This window comes from Nematolebias whitei, chromosome 1 (genome assembly GCF_014905685.2).
Source record: "Nematolebias whitei isolate Nwh7 chromosome 1, NemWhi1, whole genome shotgun sequence".
In the NCBI taxonomy this organism is placed as follows: Eukaryota; Metazoa; Chordata; class Actinopteri; order Cyprinodontiformes; family Rivulidae; genus Nematolebias; species Nematolebias whitei.
In genome coordinates this window covers 26717987-26736872 of record NC_056498.1, presented here as the reverse complement: position 1 = coordinate 26736872, position 18886 = coordinate 26717987, and the positions used below count along the sequence as shown (strand labels likewise).

General features: G+C 38.3%; 1 protein-coding gene across 1 annotated transcript in view; it reads right to left on the bottom strand.

Moving 5' to 3' along the window:
• The window catches only part of LOC119423998 (adhesion G protein-coupled receptor L3), a 159966-nt gene that overhangs the window by 64231 nt on the left and 76849 nt on the right, over nucleotides 1-18886 (bottom strand). Inside the window, exons 8-10 of the mRNA XM_037691788.1 lie at nucleotides 16496-16618; nucleotides 14281-14486; nucleotides 8613-8789 (exon numbers count right to left, since the gene is read on the bottom strand). Of these exons, the coding sequence (XP_037547716.1) occupies nucleotides 8613-8789; nucleotides 14281-14486; nucleotides 16496-16618 (506 nt within the window). The remainder of the gene's footprint in view (nucleotides 1-8612; nucleotides 8790-14280; nucleotides 14487-16495; nucleotides 16619-18886) is intronic.

Sequence of the window (18886 nt, the reverse complement as noted above, 5' to 3'; positions counted from 1 at the left end):
TATGTGATCTGACGTGTCAGGAAAAATTATATGGTGTACAAAAGCCTTTCTGTGTGGTGTAACGAGCCAATAAAAAAATTACAAACTGGATTCCAAAAAAGTTGGGACACTAAACAAATTGTGAATAAAAACTGAATGCAATGATGTGAAGGTGCCAACATCTAATATTTTATTGAGAATAGAACACAAATCACAGATCAAAAGTTTAAACTGAGAGAATGTATCATTTTAAGGAAAAAATCTGTTGTTTCCAAATTTCATGGCGTCAACAAATCCCAAAAAAGTTGGGACAAGTCCATTTTTACCACTGTGTGACATCCCCCCTTCTTCTTACAACACTCAACAGACGTCTGGGGACAGAGGAGACCAGTTTCTCAAGTTTAGAAATAGGAATGCTCTCCCATTCATGTCTAACACAGGCCTCTAACTGTTCAATCGTCTTGGGCCTTCTTTGTCGCACCTTCCTCTTTATGATGCACCAAATGTTCTCTATAGGTGAAAGATCTGGACTGCAGGCTGGCCATTTCAGTACCCGGATCCTTCTCCTACGTAGCCATGATGTTTGCTGCAGAATGTGGTCTGGCATTATCGTGTTGAAAAATGCAGGGTCTTCCCTGAAAGAGATGACGCCTAGATGGGAGCATATGTTGTTCTAGAACCTGAACATAGTTCTCTGCATTAATGGTGCCTTTCCAGACATGCAAGCTGCCCATGCCACAAGCGCTCATGCAACCAACCCCATACCATCAGTGATGCAGGCTTCTGAACGAAGCGTTGATAACAACTTGGGCTATCCTTGTCCTCTCTGGTCCGAATGACATGGTGTCCCAGTGTTCCATAAAGAACTTCAAATCGTGACTCATCTGACCACAGAACAGTCTTCCATTTTGCCACACTCCATTTTAAATGACCCCTGACCCAGTGCAAATGTCTGAGCTTGTGGAGCTTGCTTAGAAATGGCTTCCTCTTTGCACTGTAGAGTTTCAGCTGGCAACGGTGAATGGCACAGTGGATTGTGTTCACTGACAATGCTTTCTGGAAGTATTCCTGAGCCCATTCTGTCATTTCCTTGACAGTGGCATTCCTGTTTGAGGTCCAGTGACGTTTAAGAGCCCGGAGATCACGAGCATCCAGTAGAGTTTTACGGCCTTGACCCTTACGCACAGCGATTGTTCCAGATTCTCTGAATCTTTTGATGATGCTATGCACGGTTGATGATGATAACTTAAAAGTATTTGCTATTTTACCCTGGGTAACACCATTCTGGTATTGCTGCACTATCTTTCTGCACAACAATGGTGGAATTGGTGATCCTCTTACCATCTTGGCTTCTGAGAGACACTGACACTCTGAGAAGCTCTTTTATACCCAATCATGTTGTCAATTGACCTAATTAGTGTTAATTGGTCTTCCAGCTGTTCGTTGTGTGCTTAATTTCCTTTTTCCAGCCACTTATTGCTACTTGTCCCAACTTTTTTGGGATTTGTTGACACTGTGAAATTTTGAATCAACATATTTTTCCTTTAAAATGTTACATTTACTCAGATTAAACTTTTGATCTGTTATCTATGTTATATTACGAATAAAATATTGACATTTGCCATCTCCACATCATTGCATTCAGTTTTTATTCACAATTTGTTTAGTGTTCCAACTTTTTTGGAATCTGGTTTGTACAAATAAATAAAAATCTATTCCTTGACGGACATTGAATCCCTGAGAGACTTTTTTTTTTGAGTTGTTGGCCCTGTTTAAACTGGTCAGAACCGAATCATAATCTTATTACAATCTGTCTCTGAGCCGGTCAAAAACCCAGGGTCACAGTCTAGATAAAATATTTCTAACTGAGTTGTAGTCAATTTTGTGTAGGCTAATGCTGATTAGCTGTGGCAGCCATCTTGAATTGAACTGACTCCAAAGGTTTTCAGTTGTAAGGACACATCCATTGATTACTTCCTGAGAGCATTATTAAAATTGCTCTTGTGGTTCTTGAGATCTTTTGCTAACAGACAAATAAGGATAACTCCAACAGTTAATAGCAGTGTTTTCAAGAAAGACTTTAGACAAGGAGTAGCATTTGTAATTAGTTGTGTGGAAAATTGCAGCTTAAACCAAATTACACATGTGTAAAATTGACTGACTTATCACCATTTTTTGTGTTTTTACCCTCATTTGGCTGTGGCAGCCATCTTGGATTGGACTGAATTCAATTCTTAATTAGTTGTAGATGTACTACCAATAATTATTTCTTAGAGGTTTCATTAAAATGTGTTTAGTGGTTTATGAGATGTTGTCAACAGTTGACTCCAAACAACTAATTGCAACATTTTAAACAAAGCTCTTGTGGAATTTGTTTGAGCTCAAAATATACATTGAGGTTCAGTCTCAGATACTACCATACAAAATTTTAGTTTATTATCTGTAAAGTATGTTAAATTACTGCCATGTTTGAGTTTTTTATGTCAGTTGTCTGCTGGCTTCAGAAGGTAATTAGCTGTGGGTGTACGCCTCATGATTAGTTTCATTAAAATTTGTCAACAGGATTTAGAGAGGTTTTTTGTGAACAGACACACTCGACACACACTCAGTCACAATGAAATTTAAAGTGGTAAAGTAAGGCTAAACATTATTGTTAGCCTTCATCTTCTTCAGATTGTAAAAATACAAAAGCTACAGATAAAATCGTTGTGAAGCAGAGGTAGGAGCAAAAAAAAAAAAAAAAAAAAAGGTCTAGTGATTTTATGGACATATGCCAGTTGGGATGACTCTAAAAAGACTATTTCTTTTCCTACCAATTCAGACGAAAAACCCTGGAGAGACAGATGCCATAACAGATACCAAAACCTACCCAGCTCTGTCAGCAGCCAGCCCCTCAAACCTCCAGTGACAGAAATAATTAAGCTGTCTGCCAGCATCAGAACGGTAACACTTTTTCACACAACCAGCTACTTTCCCTACTTTTAACCACCCAGTCTTATGAACATGTTCCTCCCCTTCGCTTTAGAATTCAGTTCTGTCAGGCTGTCCTGACCTGATTGACCATTATTGGATTTTGAACCTGGATGACTGAGCATGAACTTTGATGACATGTCTCTATGTTTTTGGAGAAACCTAACAATTGAGCATTTTTGCGTAGCTACAGTCAGATGACATGATCGTGAGATGGTCTTTTTCGCAAGGGCTATTTATACTCAGAGAAACTACAGGTGAGAAGTCCTGATAAAGTCCTACTGTAGGAGACATCTTGTAAACAGCATGGTTGGCAGAGATTAATTTTAATTTGATGATGAATGAGTTGGAGGATGAAAGCCTGGTATTTATATAGTTAACCAATGAAAAGTGCTATTTTGGAAATTTGAGAGAGACAGTGTCTCTGCGCCATTTCTTCCATGCACAAAAGCTGCCCAATTTTCTTTTATGAGTCCTTTTATTATCTTTATAAGTTTTATCAGTTCCTCATCACTTGTGATGGAACAGTTGTACAGATGGCTGTATTTGCTAACAGCCTCAGCCAGCTGATTCTCATTTGAGAAGAAATGAGATTAGATTACTGCAACCACATTTCATAAACAAACATGCCCACAAAGTTCTGACCAATCATGCAATACTTACTGCATACCCTGTAAGAAACTACTTCTGACTCGGTGCAATGCATAAGACGGGGTTGAGCTGGGGGTTGTGAGTAGAAAAATATGCAATTTTTGTCACACAGCCACATCAATGAGACAAAACTTCTGTGCTTCTCATGGACAATAAACCAGCCTTAAGCCTCTAAACAATCCAAGCTTGGCTCATAAAAATACATACACCAACCAGAGCTGTAAATTAGAGATGTGTTGAAATCTTGTTCTAGGGAAAGGTTGTAAACTGTATCTTAAAGGGGTGATAGTGGTGTTGGTGTGTGGGGTAGTTACAATCTGTTTTTAAATAAAGCTCATCATGGACATGAAAGATTCTGAATTAATTTTTAAATGCCATGAATAGATTTTGTTGGTCTAAGGTTAATTTGTGCTGCAGCCTTAAGAGAATCAGCAGAGTCGTTGCCAGTTGTCCTAGTCCTAGTAGAGTTGAGACGTGCTGCTGTAATGTTTTGTGTTTTCATTTATTTTTCAAATTCTCTTTGTTGAATCCTTAAAAAAAATATGTGACCCATGCTGGAGAAATTTAATTTTTCAATTTTAAGTCATACTTTATAAAATCTCCTTTTCAAAAGTTATCATACATAGTTTATAACAATTGGGTGATTTATCACCAACTAGCAACAGGTTATTTTGGTTTATAAGACTGAACACTTGATATTTATTGGTCTAGAATTAGTGCAACAGACAAAGAATGGCATATTCGGTAACTCCAGCCTTATGTATCGAAAGGGGAATCCACAAGTTTCACAAATATGGCAAACATTATACGAAAGGATTTCCAAGCACTAGCCATCAGAGAAGAATGGTGATTTTCAAAAGGTAATTGTAAAGATTATAAGACAAACGCTTATTTCTGAAAACATACCCGTTAGAAAACTTCAAATTAAAGATTAGTTTTCCCAAGTTTTAGTTTTAGTTAGTTCTATTTACTTTTTCATTTTATATGCTTTTATATGATTGTCTATTGTTGTCTGTACCTCATCTGTGTTCTTTGTTTAAAACAGGTCTCTCTTGTAATTGAGTCCTCAAGGCTCAATGAGACTAACCTGAATAAATAAAGGTTGAATGGAAAATGAATGAATGAAAAGTTTTAGTTACCGGAATTGTTAGACGGCGTCTTTATGGACAAAATATGGAAGAATTTACTTTGCAAGGCATCATGTGCTCATTCCAGCTTTTCACCAACATTTAGCCTGCTTGGGTCAGTGTGTCCTCTACCGTTATCCAAGGAGGGCGCCCCACCCTGTCAAAAGAACTGAGTGCCCCGCCTAACAAAATTGTCCTTCACCCACAAACCCCCACCCTCCTGTCAACCACTGCTGGCACTGATGCAGCGCTAAGCTAGTGGCGCACAATGCAGATGCACGAGCTAAAAAGCTACAGATGTAGCACTCCGCTTCTGTTACACATACACCCCCCTACCCCCCAACAAAAATCCACAAAGACATGAGTGCCCTGCCAAGACAACTGACCTATGGGAAACACTGTATAATAATAGATGAAATTTATGACTTGATGTTTTTAGTCATGAGTTTGAATTGTTGGATTTTTTCTGTCCATCACCAGCAATAAACACAATCAAGGTAGCTTTTTTTTTGTTGGTTGCCTTTTTTATGTTAACATTTATACACATTGTTGCATTTGATTATTAGAATTTGTTGAACACTTAGGCACATTAAGCATAAAAATATATAAAAGCATGTCAGATATTATAGCACACCAGTGCACCAATGAGCTACATCTGTCTGCTTCGAACGACCAAAGGAAAACAGCGGTGGCGTCACACGGGCTTCTCTCAGTGCTGATAAGAGATATCAGAGGAGTGAGGAGTGGACGTTAATGTCAGGTATGACAAGAACGATTGAATCTGTGGCTGTCATGAAAGTGATCCTTTTCCCTTTGAAGATGCCTACAGATGATCAGATTCCAGTGATCTTATACGGTCATTTCACAACTGTAAACTGACAACACCTACATACTGTATCTTTAGGTCGCCTCTTTTTATCCCACATTTCATCCTTGGCGTAGACAAGATATCAGCTAGAGGAGCCACCAAACCAGACCAGCTTCTGCTGTTCTATTGTTGATATTCCAAATACTTTTACTGTTTTTATTTGTTATATTGTTAGTTTTCTTGTTTTTTTTTTATGGCACCGTACTTGCAGTGTCAATTTGATAATTTTCTGCTGCGTTGCCATTGGTTTGCTACAGGGACACTGTGAGATAGTCATTTTTGATGTGGGAAATTTTGTGCTGGATTCTATGAACCGGGACTCGGGCATACAAATTAATTTTTTTGTGCTCGACTTTGTGTAATTGTTTTTTTCTGGTAACTTCTTTATTTTATAAATGCTGCCTAAGTTTGGTCAAATATTGGATAGTTCTTTCTGTGTATCCTGTTTTTGAAAGAGGATCTGTATTTTTTGTTGGATGCACATAATAAAATTTGAGTTAAAATGTGGTGTGGTAGTAGCTGGGAGTCATCCCAAACATACATTCAGAGCACTGACAGAGGGTTAAAATGGCCTTAAGGCTATATTACTTTGATCCAGGAGTTCTAGTTTTTAATGATCATCTGTAATGCAATGTGAAATGAAACCCATTGATTTATTTTTGGCACAAAGTAAACAGTTTATTTTTTGTTCGCTTTTTTTGTTTTCAACTTTCACACTAAAACTAGTAATTCTTTCACAAAATATACAGCTGCTGAACATTTTCTTTTTCTTAACTCAGCAACATCATCATGTAACAACACTATTGTTTCACGCTTTAAACAACACATAAGCAGCTGCCTCTCACTTTATCTATTTTGACCGATAACGGTCGAGTCGGACGTTTCTGCTAAAACAAACGGGTGTTAGATTGGTGCCTTTCAGACAGATTGTGAGATGCAGTCGAGAATCCTGTCAGCCTTTTCTTGTAGATGCCCAAAATAATTAAAACAATCTTGTAAAAATGTCAAATAAAAATTAGATAAATATTTACACTTCAACATTTGGCAATTCAGAAGATAAAGTATAAAGTGTGGAACTATAGACATACTCCAAATGACTGCACACAGAAATTGTGTCAAATGTTGAAGCCAATTAAAGACTTAGCATTCTTTAAAGGAATGTATATCGCTCAGAGCCTGCCATCCCAGACTTTTACACTAAGATTAAATTCTAATGAGAAATAACAGAGTTGGAGCTGTTTGGTCAAACCTTAAAAATAAAATTGTGCAGTCTCATCTCATATTGCAAGACATCATATCAATGTGCAATGTTTTCCCAGGTCACTTGCCTTGACAGGGCACTCATCCCTGGGCGCTAGCTTAGCGCTATGTCAGTGCCTGTAATTGTCTTGGTGGGGGGTTGTGGGTGAAGGACTTTTTGGTAGGCAGGACACTCAGTTCTTTTACAGGGTGGGGTGCCCTCCTTGGATAACGGTATACAAGTAGGGGAAACACTGGTGTATGTTGATAATGATGCTCAGCTACTACCAAATATTAGCACAGTATTGGTCAAATTGACTGAGCTACAGTTATTTTTGCACTCGCTAATGTTCACTAGCTGTAGTGGCCAGCTTGAATTTGGTCGACTCCAATAGTAAATCAGGTAACCAGTAACTACGTTTTGTAAAGTTGTATCAAAATCCGTTCAATGTTTAACAAGATATTCATGAGAACTGACATGGTTTTGTGTTTAAATATAGATAGTCCATTATGTATTTGTACTGATGAATTCTAATCTTTTTAAATGACCAAATAAAGAATCAGCAAGCAAAAAGGTTCATACTGGTGTAAAAGATAATATAAGAATTCTGGATTCTTGAAGGAAGAAGCCAGATCGGGGTGAGTCCCAGTACAAATTTTAAGTCCCACCACCTCTATGATTGGGACTTCGCCTTTGCTAAAAAATAAATACACCTCGGATTATTATTTTCAGGTGCTTATATTTGTCGATTTGGTTAATTAGTTCCTCTCCGATGAATGTTCAAATATCCATATTTCTAATACATTTCTATGTAATTGGTTACTCAGGCTGAAAAAGAAAAATAGGGTCATGTGACACCATGATTGTGTGTGGGGAAGTAGGCAGGATTTAAAGCCCCATATCCATAGTGTGCAGAGTGCAGAGGCACTATGGATATGGCAGCTTCTGGAATAAATTCCTGTTGGCTTAAGTTCCCAACAATGAGAGGGGGCGAGTACATTTGGTCTAATACATATCTTTGTGTATGACGAACAGTTCACCTCTCTTGACTTTTTTCAGAGGACACCTCTTCTGGTCACCCCTTTTGCTATTTAGCAGTATTGTTTATTTCAGTGACGCATTCTGTACAGGAGGTGAGTTTCAGCAGCATCGGTACGAACAGCAACAAACACTGAAAGTGTGCTTCACTCTAATTTGATATTCTGAGAGAAAAAAAAAGTTTAACTTGTGTTCAATAACTTTAATGTAGAGAATGCATTTTGTTACTATCCATCCATCCATTTTCTTCCGCTTATCCGGGGTCGGGTCGCGGGGGTAGCAGCCTAACGAACATTAAACATCTGCTACCTAGCAGTTTTAGAACTTTTACACTTGGCCGCATTTCTGTATATTGCGCACACGTAAGAAGAAAGTGTGATTTTAAAACAAGTTCTGTTTGTAAGGGGTTCATTTTTATTAGGTAGCAATTAATTTCATTGATTGACAGGTTTTATTTTCCTTTGTTTTGTTGAAATGCAATGAAACAGAATGAGTTGAATCAAACTCAAACTAAATTGTATCATATCAGTTTTTGCTGTAGAGTAAATGAATCAAATGCTTTGCAGTGTATCCAAATGTGTATAGTACTGACCACAGACCTGAGATGAACAACGCTAATGCTACTTTTCTTGTCCTCATGCTGATTAATAAATGTGTGATTCATTCATCAAAGTACTTTTTTTAAACTGCAGGATCCTGAGGGTAAATCATTAAGAAAGGAGGTGAACAGGCAGCCTACCTTGACATCCACGTGGGCCATTAGGACGGCAAAGTTGGTGAGGTGGGTGCAGGAGCATGTGGTGTGTGTTCGGTTGGTGCTCAGCAAACGGCAGTCCTGGGTCGACCAGTAACCGGTCATGGTTCGCTTGGAGTAACTCCAGAACGAACAGTTGGGGTTGAAGTTTTCCTCAGATTGCTGTTTGAAAGGGAAAAAAAAAATCATGAATATATAAGTAGCCTCAAAGTGATGCCTCACTGTGTGAAACCACATATGTCCGAGTATAATCACAGGTGGTTCCAATCTGATTTATTTTGTTTGCTCAGTAAAAATCCCATTAAATGGGAGATAATGTATCTTTTACACAACGCTTTTCTATTTTAAGCGAATAGCAGACTTTTTCACTCTCATAAAGCCCAACGTGCCTGTTTTTCATTGTGTTTTCTGACCTTTCTCTTTAACTTTCACTGCATGGCAATGGTCTGCCCTACTGTTTTAATAGGCACCACTGGCGTCTGTGTTGGGCTCCGGTCCTAATGACAAGCAGGCCTCCCCGCTATCTCTCTTGCCATTTTATAAAAGTCATCCACGACACAAAAGCCCAATAACACAACTAAATGCAACTGCTGATAAATAGATACACTGACAGCCTTTTCCTCTCGAGTCCAATTTCTTTTTTACAGCAGCTGCAGAAACAAAGCAAGCACCTTTTCTTTAACGTAGCCAAGGTTAAACAGATCTACCTTCTTATGGCGAACACTACGAGGAGCATTTTTTATTTGTAGTTTCACGTTTTGTTGCACATTAATTAGACGAGTAAGGTTTATCCTCTGTGAATGCAGGTTTTCCACTGATTGCATTTACCCTTCACACATCCAAACCTTGCGTAAACCATTCCACGGTAAGGAGATAGGATGACCCTCTGTCACCATTAATAGTTTTAATTGGTCCCATTAAACGATGGAAGCAAGGAAGCGAAACAATAACTAGAGGACATGTAATCATCCCAGAAGACCAGTAGACCAAAACCTCATAGTTAAGAGGGGGAATTAACTGTGAGAAGGCACAGACACAGAAACCCCTCATCAATAGAGGTATAAACGGTATATAATGTTCCACTTTAATGGCAAAGCTGTAATAAATGTAGGGATGGGCAGTGATTTATGAATATTTGACGTCTAATTAAAATGGCAAAATTGAAGTATTAATGTGACGTTACAATTGGATTTTTTGATTGCTACTTTTTAAAAATACCAGAATGACAAGTTATTTAACGGTGCTTTTCCACTCAGGGTACCTACTACCCTATCTCCTTCCAAACAACAAAACAAAAACAAAACAAAAATATAGCAACTTGAATTATCCTAGGATCTGTTTCAATTGTCGTAGTTTATTTTGAAAGGATTACAAAGTGGAAACCATGGTCAAAGGTGAGCTCAGCTTTACAACCAATGTGCAGCCCTTCTTTATGTTGATCCATTCAACCAGCAAAAAATGAAGTAATATAACAATACCTAGCTATCAGGGTTAGCAGCATTTCATGAAAACAAAACTCCGATTTTTCCCTGAGTAAATCCTGAAATTCCAGGAGATATAACAGTCACAATTAACGCTTACAGAGGAACATTCAGAGATCACAGTAAGTAAACTGCAGCCTATGATACATGCGTATATCATTCATAATAATCAGTTCTTGATATGAGTTGGATCCTGCCGGAACAGCATCAAGGAACTCTTATTTTGATAGGGTAAGTTCCGTTAACTGTTTGTTTAGATCCGATATCTCTCAAGTTTACTAATAATAAAGTTATGAACAAATATGACTGCCTTGAATGAATAAAACTTATATTGGATATGTAAACTGAAAATTACATAAACACTCATTTTAAACACAACAGTCACTTACGAGCTTCTTAACATCACATATGAGCTGCCCCTTCAAGTAGCATTTCCGTGTCTACTCTTAAAAAAAGAATCTCCGCATCTAAAAGAGTGGTGGGGGTGAAGCCGAGCTAACAAGGCAGTCGTACATGGCAGGAGCTCACAGGCAGCCGCCATGAACAGACGGCCTGGAGGTTTCACATGTGGAGTCAGACAACAAGCAGGGACAGTGTCGGGCTCGGAATTGTCAAATAAAGGTGGGGGGACGGAGGGTAGGATGCTTGACAGAAGCGGAGTGTTTACAAATGTAGGTAAATGTAGATGTTTAACAACCTGTTAAAACACACCAAAATGCAGGAAATCGCATCTACTGTATTCAAAATTGTTGAACTACCTGCTATTTGCATTCCAGCATCTATCAGTTTGCAAATTAAGCCCAGATTATTATTTATTATATTGTATTAAATTAGATACTAAAAAGCCACTATAACCAATCAGTAAGGATACATGTACAATATACACTGTCGAGGAAAAACAGGTTTTCCCTGATTTCTAGAGTCATCAGGGGCCTGATATCTCTTTATTTGAAGCCTCTGTTTATTTGAAGGGTCTGTCAGCTGTAGGTCATGGGGTGAGTAAATTTTAATTCATCACAAGTCTAAACCGTGTAGTCACAATTGTGTTTTAAGCAAAAACATGAAAAGGATAATGGTCCTAAACCTTAAACGAGCAGCTAGAAACAATTATTGTAATAGAAGAAAATGTTTTGGGAGAATCTTTAGCCAAGCTAAGAATGTTTTTTCTCTATATTTTTATTTGCTTCACGGCACAAGTATTTAAGAAAATTTGTCAGGATGTGTACAAACAAACAAACAAACAAACAAAAAAATCCTACTTTACTTAAAGGCTTTATCAATCTATAGAAGATAAAAGACTATGTTCCTGCCTGTACGTGTGAACATGCTTGGAGAGCAGGGACCTGTTAAACGTCTCGTAATAACACCTCTGATTGGTTTACCAGAGCGCAGAGCCCTTGATTTGATGTGCCTGTCAATATTGTGCATCAATATCACATCCAATCATGTTTAATTAGCGATGGAAGCCACAGTCACAATCATGAATATGTGATTAATCGTACAGCTCCTGGTACACACAAAATGCACTTTATATGTAAATGTGTCCGTATAAATGACATGTTTTGATGATGAAAAAACAAAAGGAAAAAAAAAACTGCAGTGGCAGCTCTTTCCTGTTAAAAGTAAAATAAGTTTTTCGCAAATAGGACCGTTTTATTAAAATGACTTGATCCTTGCAGGTAAAGGTTGTTAAAACGTAGTGAAATTAGTGTTCAAATTACAAATTTCTTTGTAGGGCAGATGAGTCAGAGCAATAACTGCTCTGAGATCGTCCTTTGACATTTTCCCACCATTTAATTTTACCATCCTTGAGCTTTAGTCCTTTTCCTTTATCTGCTGTTCCTGCAGGTCCCTCCTACACAGGAAAAAAAAAAGAATGCTCCTACAGTTGTTCAACATCTCTGATCATCGCTGGAGGAGATGTTTGTAGACAAAACAGGGATATTTCGAGGGTAGCAAAGTGTGGAGAAGATAATGGAGTCGAGGGAGAGAAGTCGTGGCTCCCTGCGATGACTAAGCAGCTTCCAGTGAGGGCGAATACACGACTGATATTTTTTTCAGCAGCTCGGGCTGGCTTTATAAACTAATAAACAGCAGCGTGTTTCGCCGTCACGTCGGGAGAGATGTTGCTTTGTGACAGTTTAATTTTCACACCTATCCTGGAGTCAAACGTCTTCATTTTACTTAGTTAACATTTATGTTGCACTTCAGGGAGAGAGGGAGTTCTGATAAAAGGTTCTATCCAGTAAGTGTATTTTCTGTGTAAACAAACGCAGAGAGACAAAGAAACACTGAATTCAGAGGAGCTTACATCTTCAGCTGAGGTCAGAAATGTACACAGACTTATCACAGGCTTAAATAAATACACACTTAAATCTTTTGTTGGGTGGTGCTAAAGGATCAAGGCTGACTTTTAACTTGATCTCCCTGTTAGTGATCAAGCATGACTGTTGTTGGTAATAATAAAAAAGGTTAAATCGTGTCATTTGGACCAGTTTCTTTGAGTGAGAAACGTTTCGACCTCACATCCAGAGGACTTCCTCAGTCTACGGCCTGCCAAAGAGCAGTAGCTGTTAGTTTCTCTTTGCCATCAGAAAGATAATTTGTTGGACAGCATTTATTGGTTTGACCAAAACTCATCATCCATCCATTATCTTTACCCGCTTCTTCCATTTTGGATCATGGGGGCCCATGTCCAGCGATCACTGTGCGAGGGGCGGGGTACACCCTGGACAGGTCGCAAGTCCCCAAAACTCATCAGTCACCCTCAAATGAAGGACATTAAGATGTTGAGAAACAGTCCAGGAACCAACAAGACTAAAGTCTACCAAGAACTGGAAACTAACCAGTGTAACTGTTCAAAGTGAAGCCGTACCCTCTCTGACCAACTAAGAAAGAAGCCCGTGCTCCTAAAGTGACACTTTCAAGCTTCACTGACATTTTCAGGCAGATGCCTTCTAGAAAAAATGTTGTATGTTAGAAGAAACAAAGATTGAGCTATTTAGCCAAAATGACAAGAACGTTTGGAGGAACTGAGGTGAGGCTTTCAATCTTAAGAACACTGTATCCACTATCAAGCATGGTGGTGGAATCATGATGATGTGGTAATAGTGCCCTTCAAAATAATACTGGCCAACTTCCAAATATGTCACCTAAAATAATAACTATATAGTTGAAACTTGGATACAATTGGGTGTTCGAACAGGAAGATAATCCTAAACACACACCAGAACATTAATGTTGATTCTACTTTTATTAGAGCGTTTTATTCATGCCCACACAAGACGAGGCCAGTGAACAAGGCCAGGCTGATACTGGCAGATCCTGTTCATCCACTCCATGGTGAGTTCAGGTTGCTTCCATCTGGACGCAGGTATCTGCTGCCCAGATGTAGGATGAACAGACTGATCCCCGTAGCAATCAGGCTTCTCAATGAACAATGATGATTTATGTACTGTTATTTTAATGGACCTATGTCTTGTATGTAGTATGGATGTTTTATGTGCCTACTGACTGTGAAACAAACTGTCGTTTGGGGATAATAAAGATTCTTGAACTTGAACTAGTTTCTGAGTGGATGAAGCAGGCCAACATTAAGTCTGGGCTTCCTGAATGGCCTTCTCAAAGCCCCAACCTCGACCCGACAGAACATTTATAGACGACATTTAAAATGTATTATTCTTTTCTGTTTTTAATTAAACCTTTATTACCCAGGCAAATCCCAATGGGATCACAGCTCTCTTTTTCAAGGAAGACCTCAGCCAAAGGGCATCCTAAACATGTATGTTTTTAAACTGTGTGAGGAAACCGGAGTCACCGGAGAAAACCCTCATAAACACAAGGAGAACATGGAAACACCACACAGAAGAACCCTAGGCCCAACCTGAGGCTTGAACCCAGAACATCCTAGCTGTGAGGCAACAATGCTAACCACACATAGTGAATATATACGTTTGACCCTATGTAGATCAAATGCAATTTTAGAATTAATTGAAACATTTGAAGTTGTATATTTATTCCACCATGGATAAAAAGATTAGTTCAAACCAATCTGTAAAACCTCAAAACAATCTGACATCCATGCCCATACTGGGCGTATGTAAAGTTCTGACTACACAACAAACAAAGCAAGTTGACTTCAGATGAACAAATAATCAGAAGCAGAAATGTACCTGCAGGTGTCTGATGGTAAAAATGACCGGGTCGGAGAGATAGACTTTGTTAGCGTCCTTGTTGATGGCGGCTGTGATCAGCGGTGAGTTGACGATGACCGAGTAGTTGGTCGCCAAGGCTTCGCTGCCCAACTTCATGCTGGCGTTTTCTGTTGAAAGGTACCCACCGATGTGTTTGTAGAGGACGAATGCTATTCGAATTTCACCTGGAAAAGAACAGTTAGGAAAAGTTTTTCGCTGTCTTTAATCCATCCGTTAATAACCGCTTCTTCCATTTTAGGTTGTGTGAGTCACTGGTGCCCACGTCAAGCAGTCACTGTGAGAGGGGCGGGGGACACCTGTTATTTGCTCAAAGCAGGAAAACAAAAGCAGCAGAAAAACTGCATAAAGGTGTCGAAAAAGCAGAATTGGAGCAGAATAAGCTGAAATAGGCAGAAACAGGTTGAGTAGATTATAAAAATCTGAAACTAACAACAACAAAAATGAAGCTGAAATGAGCAGAAGAAAGCTGAAATTAGCTAAAAAAGTTAAAAGTAGCAAAAAGAAGAAAAAAATGAGCACAAAAAGTTTAAAACTATTAGAAAGAGGCACAAAAGAACAAATTTAGTGAAAACATAATGCAAAAAAGCTAAAATTAGTAGGAAAATATCAAAAAAGGTAGCTGGAAAAAGCACAAATTCATTCAAAGAAGCTAAAGAAGGTAAAGAGCATAAAATGCTTAAATCAGCATTGACAAAAAGAACACAAAAAAAACTGAATTAAACAAAATGAAGCTGAAATTAGCAGAAAGAAGCTGAAAAAATGGGAGCCACAACAAAAGCTGGAATGAGCAGTAAAATGTTTTCAACAGAACAAGGATGTGCAGAAAACTCCATTCAATTTTAATGACAAAAATATTACAGGAAAAGCTAAATATGTTAAAAAGTCAAAATTGCACAATTGCCAAAGGTCATAGCAGGATTGTCCTGAATGAGCCGAATGTTTTAATATGTGAATTGTTGAAATAGCACAAAAAGATAAAAACAGAAGGAAAATGGATCTCAACAATGTGAATGCTTTATAAGCACAAACAAGAAGCAAAAACTATGACCCTAAAAATGTTCCAAAATTATGTTCTTAAATCTTTAATCTATTTTATGAATGGGACCTGCAAAGCATTAAACCAATAAATACCAAGGTCGTTTCATTTTCTTTGTATAGGTAAGCTTTCAACGCATGAACAAAAAGTTCATTTTCAGCCTCTGAAAAATCGTGACTAACACGTTTCTGCCTGCAGGTACAAAGGTGGACATTTTTCTTGTTCATAGTTCGCCTCATGCACATCCGTCTCCCCATAGGGTCTCTCTTTTAAAAACCAATATCAAAGAAAGTTCCCCCCTGTTGTGATCAAGATCACTCACTCCCACGGGGAAAAAAAAGTTTGGGTGCTGCAGCCATAGTTGATGGTAAAATACCCGCCACCCTCCAACTACAATCTGCCTGTGCACAACAAGACGGGGAGTTAGATATCCAGCTGAGAGACATCCAGGTACTGTAGCTGGAGTCCGATCTGATTTGCATGAGCTGGTAATAAAATCATACAAATGGAGCAGCACTGCTCTTGAAGTATGCATCGTGTCTAACTGCCTCTCTTACAGCTTAAAGGCATTGCCTAAGTATAACCGATCCTGTGTCCTATGCGAAGACACAGACAAAAAAAGGGCAGTAATTACCTGCCTACTTTGAAAAGTAGGCAATTATGTAGTCGCCTGACAGTGTGTGTATTTGTTTGTAGGTCTGTTTGCAAAAATACCTCATGAACTACTAGACAAAATTCACAAATCTATCAAATTGTTGTAATTTGATGCATACCTATAACTGCTTAACTTTTGATGCCATACCAATTAAAGATGGCTGCCACTGCTAATCAACCTTAGCAAACAATAATGGCTACAACTCTGTTAGTTTTATAATGTTGAGCTAAAATTTAGCATGGTAGTAGCAGAATTGCCCCATAATGTTCTCCAACAACTAAAAGCTAAATCTTTAATTTCCAACAGGTGCAGGAAATAAGCCTTCAAGTTTTATCCAATTTTCTTTCGTGAACCAACCTTTTCTACTGAAGTTTTGCCATATTCTAAGGATTGTTTTTTCCTCCACCAGGAACTGTGCACCAATATAAGTTGCACACAGGTGATGAAAAGAACAGTAGAGTCAAGGGGCTTTGGTGTCTTACCGTTCCTCCCGTGCTGCTTCAGTGTGTTAGCGGACAGGTGGATGGAGTTGCCTTGGCCTCCACTTTGTGGGAACTTCAGATCAGGCAGATTTCCATCTGTGCTCATCCTCGCCACCTCCAGCTCTGCACACAAACAGAACAAACCCACACAAAATTAATGAACTGAGACACGACTTTAAGTACGGTAACGTCAGGTTGTTTTTATTGGAACTGCAGATTTTATTGTGAAACCCGGTGTTCTTCACATCAGACCTTTGACTTAGTTATATGAAACAATATTATATACAGAACAGATGAACCTTGGAGAAACTCTCCCTGTATGATATGTATTTGTTGTTTTTCTATTGAAACTTTAGGTATACTTCAGTATGATATAGCATCCAGAGTAAATTACTTCCAAAAACAGAAGACATAGTCCAGATCTTTTGAAATGATGCACTCTGTAAAGCTTAAAACAATTTATACCTTACCTGTTGTAGGTGGCTTTTTAAATCAACTCAGTTTGGAAAAAGAGTTTAATTCTGACCAGATTGATGAGCTAATGGCTAGTCCGAGTGAAGCCAAAGACCAAAGTGATGTCATCTTAAAACCACTCCCATGTGGTTGATTTAAACAATGCGTTACAAACTGTTACATCACCATCAGTTTCACATTACATAGTTATGTCAAATTCTATGATGATTTGCAAGAGCTAATAGCGGCTGTCAAGGGAATTTAGGTAAAGGTTTATGGATGTTTATCACTGCTAATGTTAAATTAATGTTAAACCATGTGTGTGAGATCAGAGTTCTTTTTTTTTTCTTGCTGAGAAGAGCCTGCAGGCACCTGATGCCTCAGAGTCTGAGAGGCCGAGGTCATCGTGCTGATAAGCATTATAAAAACACTTCCTGCACACTGTCCAAGGCAGATCTCTGCGAATGGGACTTCAGTGTAAGACCTGTGTAAGCCTGGTGAACTTTACCCTTGCAAGTAACCTGGATTAAAAAATATTCTCCTGTTTTCGTGTGCGACTCTTTTAAAGTAAGTAATGAAAGGATATTTTTATCCAACGGTGGCAACTAGCTATAGCTTTTCCGGTGCAGCCTTGGGCCATTTCCGTAAAAAAATTAAATAAAATTTCAGCCAAGACAACTGTGTTGTGTAAAACTGATTGGGACATAAAGATTTATGAAGCAATGACATATTAAAGATTGGAGTTTTTTTGAGGACAGCAGCAATCAACTGTGATCTTAGCCTAGCTTGACTAGCTGTTAGCTTGTTCTCCAGACTGATGATACAGCAGGATCGTAATTGTTCGACATGGTTCCACAAAAAACACTAACAAATCTGAACTACGCCTTCAAACATGTCACCAATAGTGTCACAGATCAAAAAAATAAAAATAATAATCTTGCTTTACAGGGTTTAGTCACTGCAGTCTAACACATAAAATACAACACTTTCCTCAGTCATTCGTCTTTGAAGGACTTGCTTTTAAATCTGAGTGCAGAAAATGTTGGCGTCTTACTATAGGAATTGAGCTTATCAAACATAAAGGTGACACTTTCCTCCTAAGATGTAAAAACAAGATTCTCTTTTGCTTCATGAGACAAGAAAAAAATATATATCAGGGAATCGTTTTTGTCATTAGAAGCAGCGACGGAGTGAGATACAAGAAGAAGATAAAGAGCAGCCTCTACAGCAGCTCAACAGCTGTTGTGACTGAAGCAAGCTCCTAATTTATGGTTCAAAGATTTCTGTGTCAGAATGAAGAAGAAAACGAGCTGCTGATAGGAGCTCGGTTGAAATAAAGAGCTCATTCCATCAAAGTTATTATGCTACATTACAATTTGATTTAAAACGGCGGGTCTAGTGTTCTCTAATCTCGAGTATTGGCGACTCGTGTGAAGCCTTGGCATTCCTAAATGTCAAATTAACTTTCAAGGAACTGAGACAAATGGACTGAGTCATCGTAATGTGAAAGGACAGCAAAAAAACTGCGTAAATGTCAAATTCTTAAATAAACATATCAGATAAATTCATGTTAGGGGTGTAAGCAAATTTTCAGCGCCACACTGGCAAGTTTACAAATAGAGATTTAGAGTGCTTCTTTGAATCCAGCAATACTGGGCTTTTTTTTATGACTTAGTCACAACTGTGTGAAACCTGCTACATGCTGAAGATGTTTTACAGGAATGCAATTTACAAGTTTTATGTGACGTTAACAAATGATTGTAACTACAATGTTTCAGAAAATATGACACACCTTGTTCTACCACTGATAGCACAATCTACCAAGAAAAACAAAAATCAACCCTACAAAACAGTGAAAATTAAAATATATTTTATTTATTTCAAGAAAAGATATATATATATATATATATATATATTTCGATTGTTGTTTGGTTTCAG